The sequence below is a fragment of the Vipera berus genome, assembly GCF_964194415.1.
Source record: "Vipera berus genome assembly, chromosome: Z".
NCBI lineage: Eukaryota > Metazoa > Chordata > Lepidosauria > Squamata > Viperidae > Vipera > Vipera berus.
This window is the reverse complement of record NC_138205.1, coordinates 52,908,807-52,932,428: the sequence shown is the minus strand read 5'-3', so window position 1 is coordinate 52,932,428 and position 23,622 is coordinate 52,908,807. Positions and strand designations below refer to the sequence as shown.

General features: G+C 44.6%; 1 protein-coding gene across 6 annotated transcripts in view; it reads right to left on the bottom strand.

Moving 5' to 3' along the window:
- The window catches only part of PCGF2 (polycomb group ring finger 2), an 80,733-nt gene that overhangs the window by 14,680 nt on the left and 42,431 nt on the right, over positions 1-23,622 (bottom strand). For all 6 annotated transcript variants that reach the window (XM_081346480.1, XM_081346479.1, XM_081346481.1 and 3 more), the window contains 3 exons: positions 7,046-7,101; positions 6,320-6,370; positions 6,114-6,222 (listed from right to left, as the gene is read on the bottom strand). In XM_081346480.1, the coding sequence (XP_081202606.1) occupies positions 6,114-6,222; positions 6,320-6,370; positions 7,046-7,101 (216 nt within the window). The remainder of the gene's footprint in view (positions 1-6,113; positions 6,223-6,319; positions 6,371-7,045; positions 7,102-23,622) is intronic.

Here is a 23,622-nt window from a genome sequence, read left to right as displayed (position 1 = left end):
CCAAGTGTGGTCTTACCAAGGTCTTATAAAAGGGTACTAACACAACATAATTTTGATTCTATCTCTCTGTTAATGCAGCCTACAATTGAATTGGCTTTTTTGGTGGCTGCCATACAACGCTGGCTTATATTTAATTTAATTTAATTTAATTTAATTTAATTTATTAATATTTCTATACCGCCCTTCTCCCGAAGGACTCAGGGCGGTGTACAGGGCAAGAATAAAACACAAAGCTACAAAAATTAAAAAGTAATTAAATACATGCGCATAAAAAACAATAAATACATTAATAAAACCCCAATAAAATGATAGTAAAAACCCCACCAATCCCCCCTCAGGCCAGGCCGGCTTGTTCGAACAGGTATGTTTTCAGATCGCGGCGAAAGGAGCGAAGATCGGGCGCCGTCCGGAGCTCAACCGGTAACTGGTTCCATAGCTCCGGGGCGCCCACAGAGAAAGACCTCCCCCTGGGGGCCACCAATCTACATTCTCTGACCGGTGGCACCCTGAGGAGGCCCTCTCTGTGGGAACGCACAGGGCGGAGGGAAGTTGACGCCGGCAGCAGGTGTTCCCTGAGGTACTCCGGACCCCTGCCATGTAGGGCTTTAAACACCATGACTAGTACCTTGAATCTCACCCGGAAGACAACTGGCAACCAATGCAGCTCACGGAGCAGAGGTGTGACATGGGAGTATCGGGAAACTCCCAACACAACTCTCGCGGCTGCATTCTGTGCCAGTTGGAGCCTCCGGGTGGTCCTCAAGGGCAGCCCCATGTAGAGAGCGTTGCAGTAGTCTAGTCGAGAGGTCACGAGCGCGTGAGTGACTGTGCATAGATCATCCCGGCTTAGATAGGGCCGCAACTGGCGCACCAGGCGAACCTGGGCGAAAGCCCCCCTAGTCACAGCTCCTATGTGGTCTTCCAGGGTGAGCCGTGAATCTAGGAGGACTCCCAAGTTGCGAGCCCCATCTACGGGGGGTAATAATTCGCCCCCCATAGTAAGAGGTGGAATGTCCGAATAAACCCGGGATGAAGGTATGCAAAGCCACTCGGTCTTGTCGGGGTTGAGTTGAAGTCTGTTCCTCCCCATCCAGACCCGAACCGCCTCCAGGCAACGGGACATCACGGTGAGGGCATCACTGGGGTGGTTTGGGGTCGAAAAGAAAAGCTGGGTATCATCAGCATACTGATGATACCCAACTCCAAAACCACGAATGATCTCACCCAGCGGTTTCATATAGATGTTGAACAGGAGAGGCGAGAGGACCGACCCCTGAGGAACTCCACAAATGAGAGACCTCGCGGTCGACCTCTGCCCTCCTGCCAACACCGACTGCGAGCGTCCCTGGAGATAGGAGGAGAACCACTGTAAAACCGTGCCTCCCACTCCCAATCCCCCAAGACGCCGCAGCAAGATACCATGGTCGATGGTATCGAAAGCCGCTGAGAGGTCTAATAGGACCAGAAGAGAGGAATGCCCCCTGTCCCGGGCCCTCCAGAGATCATTCACCAGCGCGACCAATGCCGTCTCCGTGCTGTACCCGGGCCTGAAACCCGATTGGTACGGGTCTAGATAATCCGCTTCATCCAGGACCAGAGGGAGCTGATGTGCCACCACACTCTCAACAACCTTCGCAAGAAAGCGAAGGTTGGAGACAGGACGAAAGTTGTTCAATACAGCTGGGTCCAAGGCAGGCTTCTTGAGGAGAGGCCTCACCACCGCCTCTTTCAAGACGGCGGGGAAGCTACCCTCACTCAAAGAAGCCGATATAACTGCCTGGAACCAGCTGCGTGTCCTCTCCCGGGCTGCATAGACCAGCCAGGAAGGGCACGGGTCCAATAAACATGTGGTGGTGCTCAGCCTCCCCATGATCCTGTCCACTTCCTCCGGAGTCACAGAATCAAACTCCTCCCAGGTGATATCGACAAGACCACCCGTGTCCTGTTCGACAGACTCTGCCCAGTCAGAGTCCAGACCGGTCCGAATCCGAGCGATTTTGTCCGACAGATGCTGGTTAAACTCCTCGGCACGACCCTGCAAGGGATCCTCCCTCACCTCCTGATTCAGGAGGGAGCGAGTCACCCTAAACAGGGCGGCCGGGCGATTATCTGCGGACGCGATAAGGGTGGCGAAGTGGTTAGACCTCGCCTCCCTTATCGCAGCGAGATAAGACCTAGTGTAGGTTCTTAGTCGCAATCGATCGGATTCGGATCGGCTGGATCTCCAACCGCTCTCTAGGCCCCGTCTCCGACGCTTCATCTCCCGGAGCTCCACGGAGAACCATGGGGCTCGACGGGATCTGCACCGGGTCAGGGGCCGCAGGGGTACAACTCGGTCAAGAGCCTCAGTGGCCGCCCTTTCCCAGGCTTCCACTAAGGCGTCTGCCGAGCTGTGAGCAAGGGAGGCAGGTGGGGACCCCAGCGCCGCCTGGAACCTCTGGGGATCCATTAAGCGTCTGGGGCGGTACCATTTGATAGGTTCCACACACCCACGGCGGGGGGTGGCAAAACGGAAGACCAGCCGCAGGAGATGATGATCGGTCCATGACAGGGGCATAACAATTGGGGAGCCCCCACCAAGATCATCTAACCACCGTCCAGATAAGAAAACTAGGTCAAGGGTGTGGCCTCCCTCATGAGTCGGTCCCGAAATTACTTGCGTCAGGTCCATGGCCGTCATGGAAGCCATGAACTCCCGAGCCAACTCAGATGATCCTCCCAGAGATGGTAGATTGAAGTCCCCCAAAACTATAAGTTTCGGGAACTCAATCACCAGCCCAGAGAGGACATCGAGAAGCTCAGGCAGGGCTGCTGCTGCGTGACTAGGCGAAAGGTACACCAGCAGCAAGCCCAACTGCGCACCAGGGCCGCATCTCAAGAAGAGAGACTCACACCCAACTATCTGGGGAACGGTGGCCTCCCGTGGACACAAGGTCTCCCTCATAACAACAGCCACTCCCCCACCCCTACCCTGAGCCCGAGGCCGGTGTAGCACCCGGAAACCTGGTGGGCAAAGATCAACCAGAGGAATACCGCCCTCTGGGCCCAACCAAGTTTCCGTAATGCAAGCCAGGTCCGCCTGCTCACCCTCGACCAAGTCACGGACGAGAGGAGCTTTATTAACGACAGACCTGGCATTCAAGTACACCAGCCGGAGCTCAGGAGGCTGCACATCCTCACTCCCAGGACCTCGGGGCGGAGCCAGAGGGTCGGAGTGCCTCACCGCTTGTAAGCAGCGGAGAGACCTTCCCAGAGATCGATACGGCCCTCTGTTCCTACACCTGCTGCCATTCCCTAACGTCGTGGGAATTTAAATGACTGTCCACTAGGACTCCAAGAACCCTCTTGCAGTTACTGCTACTGAGCCAAGTTTCACTTAATCTGTACCTGTACATTTGGTTTTTCTTGCCTAAAGTGTAAAACTTTACTTTTTTCTCCATTGAATTTCATTTTGTTAGATCAGGCCCAGTGTTAAAGTCTGTCGAGATCCATCTGGAACTTGAGCCTATCTTCTGGGGTGTTGGCTATTCCTACCAGCTTGGATCTGCAAATTTGATGAGCTCCCCTTCTATCCCCTCATCTAAATCTTTATGAAATTGCTGAAGAGTAATGGGCTAAGACAGAACTTACGATATCTCACTGCATCCTTAATTGCATTAAGGACTACACATTGAGCGTAGTTTGTCAGCCAGTTACAAATTCATCTGGTAGAAATGCTATCTATCCCAGTTTTTTTCTATTTTACCAAGAAGTAGATTGTAGTCTACTTTGCTAAATGTCTTACTAACATTCAAATGTACTATATCCATAGCATTTTGCTGGTGCTCTATTTGCCCCCACTCCCTTTAAAAATTATTTAGATTGTGACATTTCTCTCTTATCATTAGAAATTTTGGAATGGAAAAGGAATATGCAGCATATATTCTTCAAGCCTGCCCTTCCCCAAATTTCTAATGGAGGGGCAGATTTGTGGATGTGCATATGAATTTGGCTCAGCTAGCTGGCAGCATTTAACTGACTATAGTTCATCTTGAAAACTGAAGTTTAGAAGAAACAAAATCATGGCAAACTATTTTTATATTGCTGTCAAGAAAACTATGTGATGTATTCATGAAGTTACCAGGAGTTGACTCTAATTTCAAAAAGATTTCAGCTTTACATTTTTGTGTGCTATTTATGTTTTAAAATGTTCTAAAATATAACATTTTATAATTGTTAATATTTTTTTAATTAAAAATGTTATATTGCAGTATAATAAAGCCAGTTTGGTCTAATGGTTAGCCATACTGAGACCTGATTTCAGGCTGTGATTCCTGATTGGGCACAGAAAATGTGCTTGCAGAAAACCATCCAATTTGTTTGAGATTCTGCTTAGCTGGTCATTAAGCAGGTGTTCAGAAGTATAAATCCAGGGGATCCCTCAGCAGCAGGAGTGGGGAAATTAGCAAGGTTAACATTACTTCCTAAAGAGTAGCTACCTTGTTCCCTTCCTACACCTAATATGCCCATTAATTCCATTGTCTGATCTTTTCTACTTGTATTATTAGCTAAGGAATGGGATAGGAAGAAAGATATGAAAAATATAAAGGGAAATGAATGATCCTGTTCCTTTGGCACTTTCTTTTTTTTGTTAAAACTAATTCTTTACAACAATTTGTGGAAATTTTCAACAAAAGTAAGAATTCAGTGTACAAAATTAAATCTTTCCTTTGGGTCTGCTTTTGTTTAGCTCTAACTTATACATATGTATCTCATTTTGAGATGAATACAGACAAAGATGATATACAGAAAGGCCTCAACTTATGATCACAATCAAGTTCGGAATTTCAGTTGTTAAGCAGTATGGTCATTAAGTGAATCATTATGAGACCAGACCTGATTTTACAACTATTTTTACCAAAGTTGTTAAGCAAATCACATGGTCATTAAACAAATCCCATGATTGTTAAGCAAATCTGACTTCCTCAACTGACTTTGCTTGTCAGAAGCTGGCTGGAAAATCACAAATCATGATCACACGATCACAACATGCTTTAAGCCAGTGGTGGGATTCAAATAATTTAACAATTGGTTCTCGGCAGGGGAGGAGGCAGAGGGGGGCAAGGTAGGGGGACCGCTGCCATGAGAAAATTGGGGGAGGGGGAGCTGTCCCATGCACCCCACAACCGCTTACCATGCCAAAAGACCCCTGCAGCCAGGCCTACCACGCCCCAACATCTGTCACGCCTCACGTGTTTGGTAGTGACTTCTCCCACTTTCTCCTTCTTCCTCTGCCTTTAAACTGCCCTTCGCTCCCATTGCTGCTTTTTCAGTCCCGGAATTTTGTCTGGAACCTGCGCAGAGTGTCTTTGGAAACGAAGCCAAGCAGCGATCAAATGGAGTGGGAACCATTCCCTTTGCTTTTGGACTGGGTCCGAAATAGGCTGGAAAGAGTGACCTGCAGACTCCAATCTGGCTTTGCAGCAAGCAAGGGGATTGGAGGCCTATGAATGCACACTAGTCTGGCATCTCAAAAAACCAGAATTTTTTTCCCCATGCTAGATTTTCACTGCCAGACTATTTAACTTTCTTTAAAATTTACTTGTTGAAGGATGGGAAGGATCCACATTCTGCATCAAGTAAACTTGAAAGAAAGTTAAACAGTCTGGCAGCGAAAATCTAGGAGCGGGGGTGGGGGGCGAGATTGCAGCAAGCAAGGGATTGGAGGCACGTGAATGCATGCTAGTCTGGCCATTTCAGAGCCAGTTCCCCAAACTCAAGAAAAAGTTAGGTATTGGTTCTGTCAAACTGGTGCAAACCAGATGAATCCCACTATTGCTTTAACCATTGTAAATGTGAGCTGTTTGCCAAATCCGCAATTGCAATTATGACCACAATCATAACTCTGAGGACAGGTTGAAAGTCATTTTTTCTGAGGCTGTCATAACTTCCAATCATTGTTAAATGAATAGTCAGAAACTGAGGATACCTGTACCTAAAATGATTTGGGCAGTTAAATGATACGGAACCATTTTTCAAGTAACAGAAAGCAGATAAAAATATTAAAACTATAATGATCTGTCAGAAGAAATATGAGCAAAATATCATTACTTTTATATTCCCTAAAAGGTTACCTGATTCCTTCATAGAATTCTATTGATAAGCTGACAGTTTCATCATCCGTGAGATTCCCTTTATCCTGTTCTGAAACTTCACCCCTGTCTTCATTGGATCCATTGGGAACTAAACAAGTAAAGAAAGGGAATGAAAAATCACCTATTTTTTAAAATGCATATTACTGTTGACATACAACAGAAGACAAATGAGGCAGACATCATACCATCTGCCAGAGGATATGCTGCATAAAAATCACGTCGTCTCTTCATTTCATCTGCAAATGAAAGCAAGATTAATACATTTAGTGCCTTTCTTCTCTTCCATTTTATAAATACATTTGTTATAATTCAGAAACAATTATGCAATTGTAAATTATAAAAAAGAATTTCAATCTGGTATGCATTAAGTCCTAAGATATTTTTCAAAATACTTTTCTTAATAATTATGTACTATTATTTATCTATGGGGACACGGTGGCTCAGTGGATTAGGACACTGAGCTTGTCGATCGGAAGGTTGGCAGTTTGGCGGGTCAAATCCCGAGTGCCGCGTAACAGAGTGAGCGCCTGTTACTCGTCCCAGATTCTGCCAACCTAGCAGTCCAAAAGCATGTAAAAATGCAAGTAGAAAAATAGGGACCACTACAGTGGGAAGGTAACAGCGTTCTGTGCGCCTTTGGCGTCTAGTCATGCCGGCCACATGACCACGGAGTCATCCTCAGACAAGCGCTGGCTCTTCAGCTTTGAAACGGAGATGAGCACCGGCCCCTAGAGTTGGAAACGATGAGCACGCATGTGCGGGGGAACCTTTACCTTTTTATTATTTATCAGCCCCAAGTTAAAAATCAAACAAAATCAAAATCAAATTAAGATTGCTGCATTTTGCTATGTCAGTTAGGAAGCTCTGTCCCAATTCTATTTTCTAAACTCTCAGCAGTCACAAATTCATACCTTTGAAGAGTCCTGGCACCAGCTTATATACTATATCCTGTAGAGTTTTATCTGATCTGAAATAAGATAAGCAGGCTGTCAACAAAAATGTTAATTACGAATAAATAGAAATATAAAACTATTTAGATTCCTCCAAAAGGAAAAAGAACCTGTTTTACTGTTGTACAAATAGGAAAATGCATTTTTTGTCCCTTGTGAGTAAATACCCCCGTTTAAGTGTAGAAAGCAAATTTCCATTCCTCCTATATTGTACCTCCTGTTCGGAAAATTAGGATTCATGCTCACATACCATTCTAAGTTGTTAAGAGAAAGATCCTCAACCAAAACTATCTTATGCAAGGTTATGCAGCTTAACATGCTAACACTTTAAACTAACTTTAAAAACCCACTTTATTTCTTTAAAAAAGTTTGGATTTGTGGAATTGTCTAGATTTCTAATGATCAGAAACAATGCTAAGGTACAAACTCGCATATCTCAGCACTAACATACAGGATTCCCTTCCCAATCACTTGCCAATTTGTAAACTGATTTATTTGCTGCCCTTCTCAAGGTGACTCATATAATAATATCAACACATAATAGCAATAGCACTTAGATTATATACCCCCCTCCCCCACAGTTTTTTACAGCACTCTCTGGGCAATTTACAATGTCAGCATTTCCCCACCAAAAATCTGGGTCCCCATTTTACTGACTGTGGAAGAATGGAAGGTTGAATCAACATGAGCCCTGTAACGATTGAACTCCAGACCGTGGTCAGAGTTAGTTTGAAATGCTGCATTCTAACCACTGAGCTACCTGGACTCTTGTTTTCCCTACTATAGTTTGTGGTTTATTATAAGTTTTGTTTATGTTGCTTAAATCAATAGGAATCTAAGCAGCTTATAGAAAAAGCATAATTAAAAATAAAGCTCCTAGCGTTACTAATGGTGGCATTCACTGTCCCAGTGCCCCAATTATAAGATCTTTTGTCCTCCTTATCTGTATCATCTGTTGACTTCTTAAAAATACTGAAACTGAATTTAAAAAATAAGCCTAACATTCTTTCAAAGTGTGCTAAATTTCTGCTTATAAGAAACCTTTAGGAAACTCTGGTTAGGCATGTATATGGGCAGGTCTGCATGACCTCTGTATGAAGCCAGGTGTTTGCTGTAGTCTAAACCCAAACAGTTGTGAAGGGACGTTTCCAGTGAGTAGAATAGAAGAATAAGTGCTAATACCCTAAAGTAGTTAATAGGAATTGGGCAGATTCCTCCTATGACCAGTCCAGTACGGTTATGTCCATGGCATAACCGTATCAAGAAAAGAGCAAAACAAAAAAAAACCAAAAAACCTGAAAAAACTAAAAATGTCTTTAAACTGGGGATAAAACAAAGGCAATATCATTAAAGCTACTACGTAAGAAATTATTATCAGACCATATTATTTCCATTTTTTTCTTGCTGTGAAACTAAGTCTGCATAGAGAAAGGATGGAGGACCATGCTTGTTAGGTTTGCCTTTAGGAACCTAGCATTAAGTATGTGTGGCATCTTAGAAGATTTAGAATTATTATCAAGTAGGGCTTCTGTGTGTAATTTAGAGAGGGACTAAAAGCAAACAAAAATTATTATTGTTGAACAGCATTAAAAGTTTGATTTAATAGGCACTTTTTATTTAGGCTAGCAGTATTCCTTCTCCCTTATAATACCATCATATTAGCACAATTTAGCAATTCTATTCACCTCATCTAATTTTGTAATACTATTTATTGCATGTATATTGAATTTGTTTTATAATTTATGGCACCCAAATGAAAGTAAGTCTGGCCAAATGGCCGCAAGACTGGTGAGGAGAGCCATTATATTTGCTTGAATCAATAAATCACTTAATGTGCTTTAAGCAGAGTGCCTAAGATGCACTATTATTCCTAAGGTGCAGCAAAGGGCAATGAATCATAGGCTTGAGACTCAGTCCTCAGCAGCTTCTTGGCCTGGTTCAGGTGTCACAGTAAGTGATCATTTTATTTATTTGGATTTGCCTAGCATAGTCTGTGAACTCAGCCACTAATGTTGATAACCAAGTATAAGATTGTGCGTTCAATGTACTGAAAACAGAAAAGAACACTTTCCTATCATTTTGCCAGTGGCGTAGTGTGGGGGGTGCAGGGGGGGCCGGCCGCACCGGGCGCAACATCTGGGGGGGCGCGCTCGCACTGAGCTGCTCAGGGAGCCCCAAGGGCTGCACAGAGTTGGCTTGGCTCCGCTCTCGAGCTGCTCTTTCTTGCAAAGCGAAATGAGTCCGGCAGGTGAGATGGGCGGCCACATAAACTGAATAAAATAAATAGAAGCGGCCAACTCTCCGCCCAGGCTCAGGCCAACCGCAAGCGCCCCGCAGGCGCCTGGCAGGTTTGGCCGAGCGAAGACGGACCCGCTGGCCGGCCGGCCTAGCTTCGTGCGCATGCGTGGCTTTATTTAGCGGGGCTCACGTGCGAGCTTGAATGCAGCGGCTCTTGCAGGTCGGAGCCCCGCCCAGCCGCCCTCGAGAGGGACCCGGAAGCATCCCGCATGCGCGCGACTCTTCTTGGAAAGTCTACGCCGCTGCGGGGCGCGTCTTTTCAGCAGTGCCGTGACGTCACTGCCCGCCCGCCCCTCTATTTCCGCTTCCGGTTGCCTTGCCCCGCCCCGGGTGCTGACAACCCACGCTACGCCACTGCATTTTGCTAGCAGTTTCCAGCAGCCTGGACCTATATATTGTGCCATGCTGCATCTTATTACAGATCATTCCCACTGACTCATTCCATTTTTAAAGATTTTCTTTCTATGTTCAATATTTTCCCCACACCAACTAGTTCAAATTGATTCAATCCTCAAAACTGATTTCATCAAAATCTCTGTTCTCCTGCTATCTTTGTTCTTCCCCATCTTCTCCTCACTTTCTCTCTAACCTATTAAAATAATCTTCTTAACTAACTCAGAGGATTCTTCTGTTACATTCCTATTCTAAAAACCTCCCCAAACACTGAAATATGCACTACATGATAACTATCCATCCTATGTGTTGTGTATTGACCCAATTTCTAATGGCAGTTATAAGCTGTTGGCTGGATATGTTTAAATCAAGTCTCTGTTTTCATGTTAGCTACAAGCCTGCACTTTGGGCAGCAAATGGTGCTTTAAATTCATTGGCTGCCGCCTAGTGGCAGTCTGGTATAAATAGAAGTTCCTTCAATAAAGAGCTGTTGCTTTAATCTTCGGTCTGATCAATGCCTCATCGAACTCAGTATTTAAGAGTGGCAATGAAGGTGGGATGCTGCTAAGGAAGAGCTGAAGCACTTGAGCCAGAAGTCACTTGGGTGTGAGACCAGGCACAAGAGCCCTGGTAGGGACTACATCCCCACCCTGCCTGCCAGTAAGCCACACTGGAGGCTCCCTGCCAGTAAGCCACACTGGAGGCACAGTCTTCCTGAGGGATCCGTCCCCAGGATTCACAAAGCAGCTCCTTAGCAGCAGAAGGCATCTGACCAAGACCTAGTGAGTGTCAGCTATGGCCAAAGGGGGCAAGCTGAATGAAATTGATGTTTCTCACCCTGAACAATGGAGCTCCTACATCTCCAGGGTGGAGAATTACTTGCGGGCCAACCAGGTGAGAGAAGATGGACTGAAGGCTGCAACCCTGCTCTGTGTGTATGGACAGGTGACCTTTGACATCACAGAGAACCTGATAGCCCCAGCCAGAACCTGATAGCCCTCAGTCACCTACGCTAATCTGAAGAGGAGGCTAAAAGAACATTTTGAACCCCGGCTGTCCGTTATTTATTTAATTTAATTTTTATACCGCCCTTCTCCCGAAGGACTCAGGGCGGTGTACAGGGCAATACAATAAAATACAATATATAAAAGTTAAAAAATATTAAATACTAGAGCCCAATTCAATAAATTAATACAATAGCGTTAAAATACCCCTAAACCCATCAGACCAGGCCGGCTTGTTCAAATAAATATGTTTTTAGGTCACGTCGGAAGGAGCGAAGGTCAGGAGCCATCTGGAGCTCCACCGGTAAACAGTTCCAAAGCTCTGGTGCGCCCACAGAGAACACCCTCCTCCTGAGGGCCGCCAGTCGACACTCTTTGACCGACGGCACCCTAAGGAGGCCCTCTCTGTGGGAGCGCACTGGACGAAGGGAGCTTGATGCCAGCAGCAGGTGCTCCCGTAAGTAACCCGGACCCATGCCATTTAGGGCTTTATAGGTCATAACCAGCACCTTGAATCTTGCCCGGAGGGCAACCAGAAGCCAATGCAGCTCACGGAGTAGAGGTGTTACATGGGAGTATCGGGAAGCCCCCACCACCACTCGCGCGGCTGCATTCTGCACCAGCTGGAGCCTCCGAGTAGTCTTCAAGGGCAGCCCCATGTAGAGAGCATTGCAGTAGTCCAAACGGGAGGTCACAAGTGCATGAGTGACTGTGCGCAAGGCATCCCGGTCTAGATAGGGCCGCAACTGATGCACCAGGCGAACCTGGGCGAAGGCCCCCCTAGTCACAGCTCCTATATGATCTTCCAAGGAGAGCTGTGAATCTAGGAGGACACCCAAGTTGCGAGCCCTATCTACGGGAGGTAATATCTCACCCCCCATAATTAACAATGGAATATTCTGAATTTCCCGAGACGCCAGTTATTGCTTGGCGGCATGCATTCGAACAAAAAGAACAACAGCTTGGAGAGTCAGCAGCTGAATTCATGGCTGCCCTAAGGCAGGCATTCAGACTCTGTGAATTCCCAGATTTAGAGGATCGGCTCAGGAACCAACTCGTATGTGGCCTGAGAAACAGAGACTTACAGCAGAGGCTGTTTGCAAAGGAAGCCTTGACGTTCCAGGACGCATTAAAAGAGGTAATGGCAGAAGAGGCTGCGGGTGGAGCAGTGAAGGCTCTACAACCGCTGAAGACTCCCCCCAGCCAGACAGCTGTTCACGACGAAGCCACAGATAGAACAGATGACCCAGACGAAGATGATGAGATCGACTGGGTGCAGAAGCTACCAAGAAGAAGGCAGCGGCCATCTGACAAGGCAGTCTTCTTCCCTAGCTGTGCCGGCTGCGGAGAACGGCACCAGCAATCGGAGTGCAGGTTCCACGCTGCAGTGTGTCAAGCCTGTGGCAAACAGGGGCACATCGCCATCATCTGTAAAGGTCACCAGATGGAAGCTCAACCCGAATATATTCCCAGGAGAGGTAAATGGGCCGTGGGGCAAAACAGGGTCGGATACTGCTCCAGGAGGAGGAACATTTTTAGAACAGGAGCCCATCGCCCTCTCAAAGAAAAGCTAAGACTCAGGGTCAGGCTACAAGGGGTTCTGTGTTCGATGGAACTGGACACCGGGTCAGCCCTGTCCATAATCTCCTACAAAACTTTTAATTACACCCTCAGACAAGGCGGAAACGAGTCAAACTCAAGCCATCAAACCTTTTGCTGACAGACTTTCAAAATTCCCGCGTAGCGGTTAAAGGCGAAGCTACAGTGAAAGTCAGCTTCAAAGAGTTTGAGGGTTCCCTCAACGTCGTGGTAGTCGAAGGCCAGTGCACCAGTTTGATTGGGCTGGACTGGATTGATGCCCTGGGCATTCATGTAACTGGCATCAACAGCACTCGAACAGCTGACCTGGCAGCTGTGTGCCAGGAATTTGCTGACGTATTCAGTCCCAGCTTAGGCAAATACAAAGGAGCACCTATTTCCCTCCACCTTGATCCAGCAGTAACACCAATCAGGATCAAGTCTCGCAGAGTGCCTTTTGCCTTAAAACCAAAAATAGATGCAGAGTTAGATAAGCTAATGCAGCAGGGAGTGCTACAACCTGTATATAGCAGTGTGTGGGAAACCCTCATTGTCACACCTGTTAAACCAAATGGAGATGTGCACATCTGTGCTGATTATAAGTGCACCATTAATAAGGCACTTCAGCAGCATGCGTACTCAATCCCCGTAGTTAGCCACATCCTGGCATCACTACATGGAGGTCGCTTATTCACTAAGCTGGACCTCTCAGGCATGTCAGCAACTGCCTGTGGATGATGCCACTGCAGAGGCACAAACTATAGTTATAAACAGAGGGGCATTCAGGGTTCACTGCCTGCAGTTTGGGGTAAGTGTCACCCCAGGACTGTTTCAGAGTGTAATGGAACGTACATTCAAGAATATTCCAGTTGTGTGCCCTTACTTTGACGATGTTCTAATCACTGGAGAGCCAGCAGAAATGTTAGCAGAACATCTCAGAGCAGTTCTTCAACACTTCTGCAAAGCGGGGTTGAAGCTTAAAAGAGTGAATTCTATTGAGTTCCTGGGATTCCGGATAGATGCAGCTGGAATCCACCCCACTGACTCAAAGCTTAAAACTATAGAGCAGACTCCCAGACCTAAGTCAAAGGAGGAGCTGCAGGCATTTTTAGGCTTACTTAACTTGTACCATGCATTTCTACCTCATAAAGCAGCATTGGCAGAGCCTCTGCATAGGCTTCTGGATAAAAGGGCACCATGGCTGTGGACTAGCATCCACGAAAAAAGCTTCAAAGCAGTCAAGGCACTGTTATCATCAGACTCAGTGTTAATGCACTTCAACAAGAAACTGCCTTTCAGTATTGCATGCGATGCTTCATCGTATGGCATAGTAGCAGTTTTGAGTCATTTAATGGCTGATGGGTGGCAAGTACCCATAGCGTATTATTCAAGAACACTTTCCCCTGCAGAAAGAAATTACGCACAAATTGAGAAGGAGGAGGAGCAATAGTAGCTGGAATAAAGAAATTCCACAATTTCCTTTATGGTCGCCCATTCACCATTTTCACGGATCATAAGCCTCTTCTAGTTGTGTTTACTGTAGACAAGCAAACCCCTCAGATCCTTTCCTCGAGGATGCTGAGATGGTCAATCTTCATGGCAGCCTACAATTACAGGCTAGTACATAAGCCAGGCAAGGAAATGCTCAGCAGACTGCCCCTGCCTCAAACAGATCCCAACCCTGCACCTGCTGCATGTATCCTGGCAATCCAGGATCTTCCTGAGTCTCCCCTTCATGCAGCGGATGTGGCTGCTGAAACAGCCACTGACAAAACACTCAGTCGTGTCCTGAGCTGGGTGTTGAGGGGGTGGCCTGAAACCAGACCAGGCCCAGAATTTCACAGTTTCATCAGAAGACAAGATGAGCTGTCAGCTCACAAGGGCTGCATATTATGGGGAAGTTGGGTAATAGTCCCACACAGATTAAGAACAAGAGTCCTAGAATCTCTGCATGAGGGACATCCTGGAATAGTCAGGATGAAGACACGTGGCCAGGGTTGGATAAGGATATAGAGGCTCAAGTAAAAGATGTCAGCTCTGCCAGGAGACCAGAACTGAAATGCCTCAAGCTCTAGTACATCGCTGGGAGGCCATGTAAACTCCCTGGTCTTTTCATATAGACCAGACATGTCAAACACAAGGTCCGTGACCAGATCCGGCCCGCAAAGTGGTTTCATGTGGCCCATGAAGCCATCCTGGAAACAGTGAGGGAATGGCCCCTGCTGCCTTGGCCCCAGGCCAGGCCAGCCAAGAGCCAGTGTACAATTTTGTGGTGGTCATCTATGGTAAAATACATTCAGTCTTAGCTCCACAAGGCCGTCTGGAAACAGCGAGGGACCAGCCCATGCTGTGTCGGCCCTGCCCCTTGGATGCACACTGGGGAGGTATCACCATTTCTGAGGAATGAAGAAATGCACCATCGCCTGGAATGTGGCCAGCACATGGCCCTGCCTACTTTGGGCAGGCTAGGGGCTAGGCAGCGTTGCACTTCTCTTCAGATTCATGCCACCCAGCTCACCTCTTGACACTGTGAGGAGAGCACCTTGCTGCCTGCCAAAACTGGGTAGGGTGGGGGCTAGGCAGCACTGTGCAGGTAACATCAACTCTCACGCTGCTCATGGCATACCCTCCCCCAGAGACCACCAAGTCGGATATGTGAAGTAGGCGAGGGCCATGTGCTGGCCACTTCCAGGCAATGGTGCATTTCTTCTTTCCTCATGAAGGATGACACTTCCCCACCTGCGTTTCCTGCCTGTTTTTCTTCCTCTCTCATCTCAAATATTTTCCCATCGCTCTGTTCTAGGAAGGAAGGAAGGAAGGAAGGAAGGAAGGAAGGAAGGAAGGAAGGAAGGAAGGAAGGAAGGAAGGAAGGAGAGGGAGGTTCTGAGGAAAGTCCTGCCTTAGTCCTGCCCTGCTGCCCTTTCACCATCCCCTTGCCCCTTCCTCCTGGCATATCCTGGGGGGTCTCCCATCCTATTGCTTAGGGTGCTTTGGATACAAAGCCAGGTCTCCTCACATGGAAAGGGAGTGGGCCTCCCTCTTGACTTTGCCCTCATACGCATCATAAGCATTGTTGCTAAGGAGAGCAAGCACAGCAGCTGGGTGCCCCCTTGGAGAAGTGGGGCTGGGCTTAGTGACATGGGTGCTTGATGGCTGGGCTGGGCATTTGACCTCCGCGCCACCATCCAGCACCCCCCTGCATGACCTGAGAGGAACAGTGAGGCTCCTCCAGTGGACCATGCCTTGGCACTTGCCCTGGTCCCATCTTCTACCAGAGACCCTCAGATCTGTTCCACTCCTGCCCAGGCCCCCATAGGCACCCTTGATGTGAATGATGTAGAGCTGGCCATGCCCACCCAGTAGGCCACATGCACTCCAGCCACGCCCACCCAATAGACCGCACACACCATGGCCACGCACACACACCCTGAGGGCAACCACAATGCTGATGCGGCCCTCAATGAAATTGAGTTTGACACTCCTGATATAGACTATGCAGGACCCTTCCAAGGAGAGGTGTTCTTCATTGTTGTAGACAGTTACTCTAAGTGACTAGAGGTAGCACCTGTCCCAACTATGACTACTGCCAGGACCATCCAGGAACTGTGCAGAATCTTTGCCATGCAAGGCTTGCCTGATGTGATTGTGTCGGACAATGGGGCACAATTCACTGCAGCTGAGTCCCAGTCCTTCTTACGGACCAACATGATCAGACATGCTACTTCAGCCCCCTTTTATTCTGCTTCAAATGGTCAAGCAGAACATATGGTCAGGATAACCAAGGAGTCGTTAAAGAGACTAACAACTGGTGATTGGCATCATCGGCTGGCAGACTTTTTGCTCTGCCAGCACACAACTCCATGTACCCCAATGGGCTGCAGCCCAACGGAACTGAGATGGGGACATCAGCTGACCACAAAGCTGGACCATCTCCATCCTGACTGGGCAGCTACAGAAACAGCGCAACCCAAGCCCCCACAGAATCTGAAATTGAGTGAGAAAGTTGGGTGAAAAACTACGGACAGGGGGCACCCTAGGTGATAGCTGTGGTTTGTAAAGTGTCAGGGCCACTGTCGTATGAAGTGGCCCTGGAAGATGGTTGTGTGGTTCGGCGCCACATTAGACCAACTGCGACAGTGGCAGGCTAATCAAACCCTGGCCGTTGACAGAGAGGAGAGCCGGGACCTGCCTGGTAACCTCCACATGCCTGAGTCTCCTAAGTCTTGTGAGACTAGCAGGAAGATGCATGGTGACTTAGCCACGTCTGAGTCACCACAGACCCTTGAGACTATGTCCCCTGAATGGGAATTGTTAGCAGACTTGTTCCCCAGACTGTCAGACTGTACTGCATTTGAAGAAACAGGCACCAATCAACCTGACAGTACTGTATAGGACAGCACCGGTCTACCCAGCCAGAACATTCAGAAAGGTATCGGTGTACCGGAGGCAAGTGGGTCTAGGGACCCCAGTCTATCTGACCCATCTAAATAGCTTATAGATCGGGGGTCTCCAACAACACTACGGCGATCAGAGTGGGCGTAAAACCCGCCTGCTTACTTACAAGATTATATTCATTATTTGTGATATGTTGATTTATCTAGGGCAGTGAAGGCAAACCTTTTAGAGACTGAGTGCCCAAACCGCAACCCAAAACCCACTTGTGTATCATCAGGTGCTGGGTGGCCGTGGCCCATTGGGTGGGTGTGGCCCATTGGGTGGGCATGGCTGTGGTGGTAACGGCAGACTGGGTAGGACTAAAAAGTTCAATCAATCAATTCCAACTTTACGAGATCTTTTTTTTCCCCATGAGAAGTTGAAATTGATTGAACTTTTTTTTTGCACATGGAGGCAGAGTCCTAAAGCGAAAATGTTTTATAAAACCCAGCTGAAGGCCTAGCACTGGGGCAACGGTGTGCGTGCCCACAGAGAGGGCTCTGCGTGCCACCTGTGGCATGCATGCCATAGGTTCGCCACCACAAATCTAGGGGGAAGGAGTGTTGTGTATTGACCCAATTTCTAATGGCAGTTACAAGCTGTTAGCTGAATTTGTTTAAATCAAGTCTCTGTTTTCATGTTAGCTACAAGCCTGCACTTTGGGCGGCAAATGGTGCTTTAAATTCATTGGCTGCCACCTAGTGGCAGTCTGGTATAAATAGAAGCCAAGGGGCTTCAATAAAGAGCTGTTGCTTTAACCTTCAGTCTGATCAATGCCTCATCGAACTCAGTATTTAACACTATGTTAGTGCATGTTTTGAGAAAGCAGGCAATACAAGAAAGGGTTCATGGATTATACTCAACTATAATGTGGTTTGAGAGAGTATATATGTCTATCAGCCCCCACTTGTGTTCCCTATTACTATAAAATAGTATTGTGGGAATCTAGTAGCAAAATGGCTGTACTTCAGATTCATCTTTTTCCTTTCTTTCCTTTTCTTAAATAAGTATAGGAACAGGTGTCCAGTGTGGGGAATCTGAAAAATTTATTGGCATGTGGTTTTTTTTCCTTTTCCTTTTTTGGCCCATTTCGGTAGAGTAATTTGTCTTCAGAGATGTCCCTATTCTATTGCCATCCTTAAAATCTCCCCAACTGCTTCAAAAGAGGTAAAAAAAGAATAGGTTCTGCCCTCTTTGGGACACCTCTGCACTATTATTATTGAAAGCTTCTTGAAGTTTTTTCAAGTTACCCTCCATTGGCTTAGTGGAATATGGAAAGACACCAATAACCCCGAGGGAGGGAGGGAGGGACCTCCTGATAACCAGTTTCTGTGGTGACCTGTCATTATTGTTAGGATGTTTTTTCTAACAACCAACTAGAAGCTGTCTTCCTGTAATGTAAATGATAAAAAATGTTTGCCTTCATGATCAGAAATAAAGTTGAAATTTTGATGGTTCTTTTTTAATAATGTAGGATCAAAGAAACTAGAGGAAAGCATTTTTCAAAATGTCATTCGCGTATCTTGTGCTACGGTATGAAAAAATAATGGGTAGAGAAATACAAATATGATTCAGATTCAGCTCAAAGCAGGCAATCACATATATAAACTATAGAAAATCTGAAATGTAACCATTCGTCCACTTCCTCGAATTCACATTTTTTGCAAAGAGAAAAAGTCTTAACAATTCTTCAGTACAACTTTACTGGGTTGAAATTCTGAGATGTAATCTAAACATTATGAAGGGTACTAGAAGCCAGAAAGTTGACATTAATAAGATAGGATTAGTAATAAGATTAGTTATAGGAGATTCAACTCTTTGGGGAACAGAAACCATAGTCTGCAGACCAAACTGTCAATCTAGGAAGGTATGTTGTCACCCTGGAGTAAAAATCAAAGATGTAACTGAAAAACTTACTAAAATAATCAACCCCATGAATTACTACCCCTTTCTTCTCCTATATGTAGGGACCAATGATACAACAATGAATCTAAAAACAATAACAAGAAATTATGACAGCTACAGAAGATGGTTAAAGAATTAGGAGCTCAAGTGATGTTTTCATCTATACTTTCAACAAAAAACAAACATCCAGTGAGGGAGCAAAAGATTATAGAAATGAACCACTGGCTTAAATACTGGTTATCGTCAAGAGAACTTTGGTTTCCTAGACCATGGTCTGCATTACCTACATGAAGGGCTACTGGGAAGGGATGGAGTCAACCTCACAAGAACTGGAAAGAATATATTTGGAAAATGACTGGCTCATCTTGGTAAGGTTGGTAAGGTTGGTAAACACAGGTCCTTCGTATTATTATTGAGGAAGGGCAGAAGGGCTTTAAACTAAAATTGAGGTGGGAGGGAAGCCAATCTTCAAGACCTTTAGAACCTGATTCCAAGCAAAAAACACTAAATAACCAATCATATAAGGAGATAGGGAGTATAAAGAGGAAGAAGAAGAAAAGAAAAAACATAGTGAAGTACAGAGTGATGGAAAGGATGGAAAACCCAGATACAAAGTAGAAGATATAAGAAAAATAATCAAGACACATAAAAGAATCAGATGCCTATGCACTAACACTCAAAGTTTAGGGAACAAACCGGGTGAACTTGATGTACTAGTAGATGAAGGTAGATATGGCCATTACTGAAACTTGGTGGGATGAAACTCATGACTGCAATGTACTGATGGAAGGATACAAACTATTCAAAAGAAACAGACCTAGCAAAAGAGGAGGTGGAATAGCATTATATATAAAAAGTCACAACATCTCTATAGAAATCCACATAACCAAAGATGAAAACCTTCTAAAATCCATATGGGTCAATATAAAAGGAAAAAAGAATGACATTGCTATAGGTGTATACTACAGGCCACCCAACCAAGCAGAAGAAATAAATGAACTTTTTGCTAAACAACTAACAAATGTATGTAGGAAATATACCATAGTAGTAATGGGAGACTTTAACTATTCTGATATCAACTGGGAGACAAACTCTGCAACAAGTGGCAGACCAAACACATTCCTAACCAACCTTGCTGACAACTTTGTCATCCAAAAGGAAGTGAACTAGAGGAAAAGCTATGCTGGACCTCATTCTTACTAATAGATAAGAAGTGATAGAGGGAGTTGAAGTTGCTGGAACCTTGGGAGAGAGTGACCACATCATACTGAAATTCAATATAATGCAAACACAAGCAATAGAATATAACCCAACCAGTGTCTTAAACTTTAATAGAGATGGTTTTAACAAATTCAGAAAAGAAAAATTCCATACATGAAAATCCTAAAGGAGAAAACAACTCAAGAAGCATGGGAAACTCTGAAAAATATTATCATAAAATCCCAGTCCAGCACAATACCACTGAAAAAGAAATCCAAGAAGAAACAAGCATGGTTGCACAAAGATCTCTCTGATAAACTGAAAGACGAAAAAGGACAAGTACAAAAAATGGAAAAAGGGACACATAACTTAGGCAGAATATCAGCAGATAGCCTGAATCTGCAAAGATGAAGTCAGGAAAGTAAAAGCTTAGAATGAACAAAGACCTACAACAAAAGTCAAAGATAATAAAGATTTCTTTCAACATATACATAACAAGAAAAAAGTAAAGGAAATAGTAGGTCCATTTAAGAGAGAAGATGGCAAGGAAGTAATAGGGAGTAGAGAGGAATCAGAGCTGCTTAATTCTTTGCATCAGTCTTCACACAAAAAGAAACTATACCTCAAGCTACCAAAAACCTAACCGTAAAAGACAGACTAGGGAAAAAAAATAAGCAAGAAAATGGTTAGACTAGAGAGAATTGGAAAAGTGCTGATGTGTTTCCCATCTTCAAGAAAGGGGGGAAAAACAGATCCAGGAAACTACAGACTAGTCAATCTAACATCCAATACCTGGGAAGTTACTGGAAAAGATAATCAAAAAACAGAACTGCAAACATCTAGAAATAAATAAAGTTATAACTAGAAGCCAGCATGAGTTTGTTAAAACAGATCTTGCCAAGCCAATATTATTTCATTCTTTGACAAAGAGACTAAATTAGCAGACCAGCAAAATGCTGTGGTCATAGTATACTTAGATTTCAGCAAGGCATTCAACGAAGTAGACCAAAACATACTTCTTGCAAAACTAGAAAAATGTGAGATAGAAAACGTCACCACCAGATGGATTTGTAACTGGCTGACAAACTGTACTCAATGAGTCATTCTTAATGGTACTATGTCTACATGGAGGGAAGTAAGCAATGGGGTACCACAGGTTCCGTCTTAGACCCAGTACTCTTAATATCGTCATAAATGACTTACAAGAAAGAATAGAAGGGGAACTCATCAAATTTTCAGATGAAACTAAGCTGGCAGGAATAGCCAACAATCCGAAAGATAAGCTCAGGATACAAAAAAGTTCTTGACAGACTTGAACAATGGGACCTATCCAACAACATGAAATTTAATGTGGAGAAAAGCAAGGTTTTACACTTAGATAGGAAAAACCAAAGGTACAAGTACAGTTAGGTGAAATCTGGCTCAAAAACAGTAACTATGAGAGGGACCTTGGAGTCCTAGTAGATCAGCAGCTCCCAATCTTTTCTATACACTGCACCCCTAGAACACTTCTGATATATTCTTGCACCCCTTACAAAAGTTAGAAATAATGGCAATAAATTATGCATATAGACTATAATTTTGAAAAGCCAAGTTTTCATACCCCCCTGGAATATTGTTTCGCACCCTCAGTTGGGAACCCCTTAAATATGAGTCAGCAGTGTGCGGCAGCAGCCAAAGAAGCTAATACAATACTTTGTTGTATAAACAGAGGCATAGAATCAAAATCCTGTGAAGTATTAGTACCACTTTATCAAGCCATAGTTAGGGCCACACCTGTAATACTGCATCGTTTTGGTCACCACGTTACAAAAAAGATATTGAGATTTTGGAAAAAGTGCAAAGAAGAGCAATTAAGTAAAATGATTAAAGACCTGGAGACTAAAACATAAGAACAGTTGCAGAATTTGGGTTTTGGCTAGTCTAGAGAAAAGGAGGACTGAGGGGACATGACAGCAGTATTCCAGTAATTGAGAGGTTTCCACAAAGAGGAAGGGGTCAACCTATTCTCCAAAGCACCAGTGAGCAGGACAAGAAACAATGAATGGAAACTAATCAAGGAGAGGAGCAGGGCCTTTTTTTCTCATAGAATGCTCAGAACAGCGTTCCGGCACCTTTGTTTTGCAAAACAAAAAACAAAAAAAACCCAGCTCCCTTATTGGCTTTCCTAAGTCTATTGCAGGGCTAGCAATCTTGGCTCTTTTTTATGACTCATGGACTTCAACTCCCAGAAATCCTGAGCCAGCCATGCTGAGGGGAAAGGGAGAGGTTTCCAAGCTGAGCCATGCTGGATCAGGAATTCTGGGAGTTGAAGTCCTTGAGTCATAAAAGAGCCTGCACTAGAGGAGGACATTAACATTATTTACAGGATTACTTCTTTAGGAACTAAACTTTTAGAATCTAAAACAGCTAATTCAAAAAAACCAACAGGAAAGAACCTCACATTTTTCATCTGCTTCTGTCTTTTGGAAGGTAAAATTAGATAACAAAATAATCTATTTCTTATGTTAACATCTCTGCAATGAAATCAAAGGTAACAGGAAAGAAATGAGAAAAAATTTTCTCAATGTAATATCTCTAATTTAGCTGATTCTAGAAAAAAATAGTATCTTTTGTACACTCTTGAAAACTATTTTGAATCTAAACAATTCTTAAGAATGAAATATTCTTAATTTGGACTTTACTTTTACTGTTTGGACTGTCGTGTGTTTTGAAAAATAGATTATTTAGAATCTAGTTATGTTGCACTTCAGTCTTTAAATAATTAACCTAGTATATACATAACAATATATGATGTTTTCCTTCATGAGCTTAACATCAATAACATCATTTATTAAAAAGGCTAAAATAATTTCTGGTGGTATTATTTGTATAGTAAAATTTTGGACAAGCAGTGATCATGTTACATATGTGCATAAGCGTAGTCAGTAGCATATGCCTTTTTAAAAATATCTAACATGCAAAGAAACAAAAATAAGTCCAAAATATCTGTGTTACATCCAGAAATGCCAACTTTGCAACCAATATTTCTCATCCATAACTATGGCACCCTAAGGATACCTGCATACAGTTGCAAGAAAAAGTATGTGAAACCTTTGGGATTACATGGAGTTTTGCATGAATTGGCCATAAAATGCGGTCTAAACGTCATGTAAGTCACAACAATAGAAAAACACAGTCTGCTTAAAATAATACTACACAAACATTAGCTGTAGTCATGTTTTAATTGAACATAAGATGGAAACATTCACAGTGCAGGGTGGAAAAAGTATGTGAACCCCTAGCCTAATGACTTCTCCAAGAGCTAATTGGAGCCAGGAGTGAGCCAACCTTGACTCCAACCAGTGTGATGATATTGGATGTGTTGCTGACAGCCGTCCTGCCCTTTAAAAACACACACCTGTTTTGGGTTTACTGGTCTCAAGAAGCACTGTCTGATGTGAACCATGCCTTGCAGAAAAAAGCTCTCAGAAGACCTACGATCAAGAATTGTTGACTTGCATGAAGCTGGAAAGGGTTACAAAAGTATCTCCAAAAGCCTTGATGTTAATGTGTCCACGGTAAGACAGACTGTCTACAAATGGAGAAAGTTTAGCACTGTTGCTACTCTCCCTAGGCGTGGTCGTCCTGTAAAAATGACTGCAAGAGCAAAGCACATAATGCTTAATGAGATAAAGAAGAATCCTAGAGTGTCAGCTAAAGACCTACAGAAATCTCTGGCACATG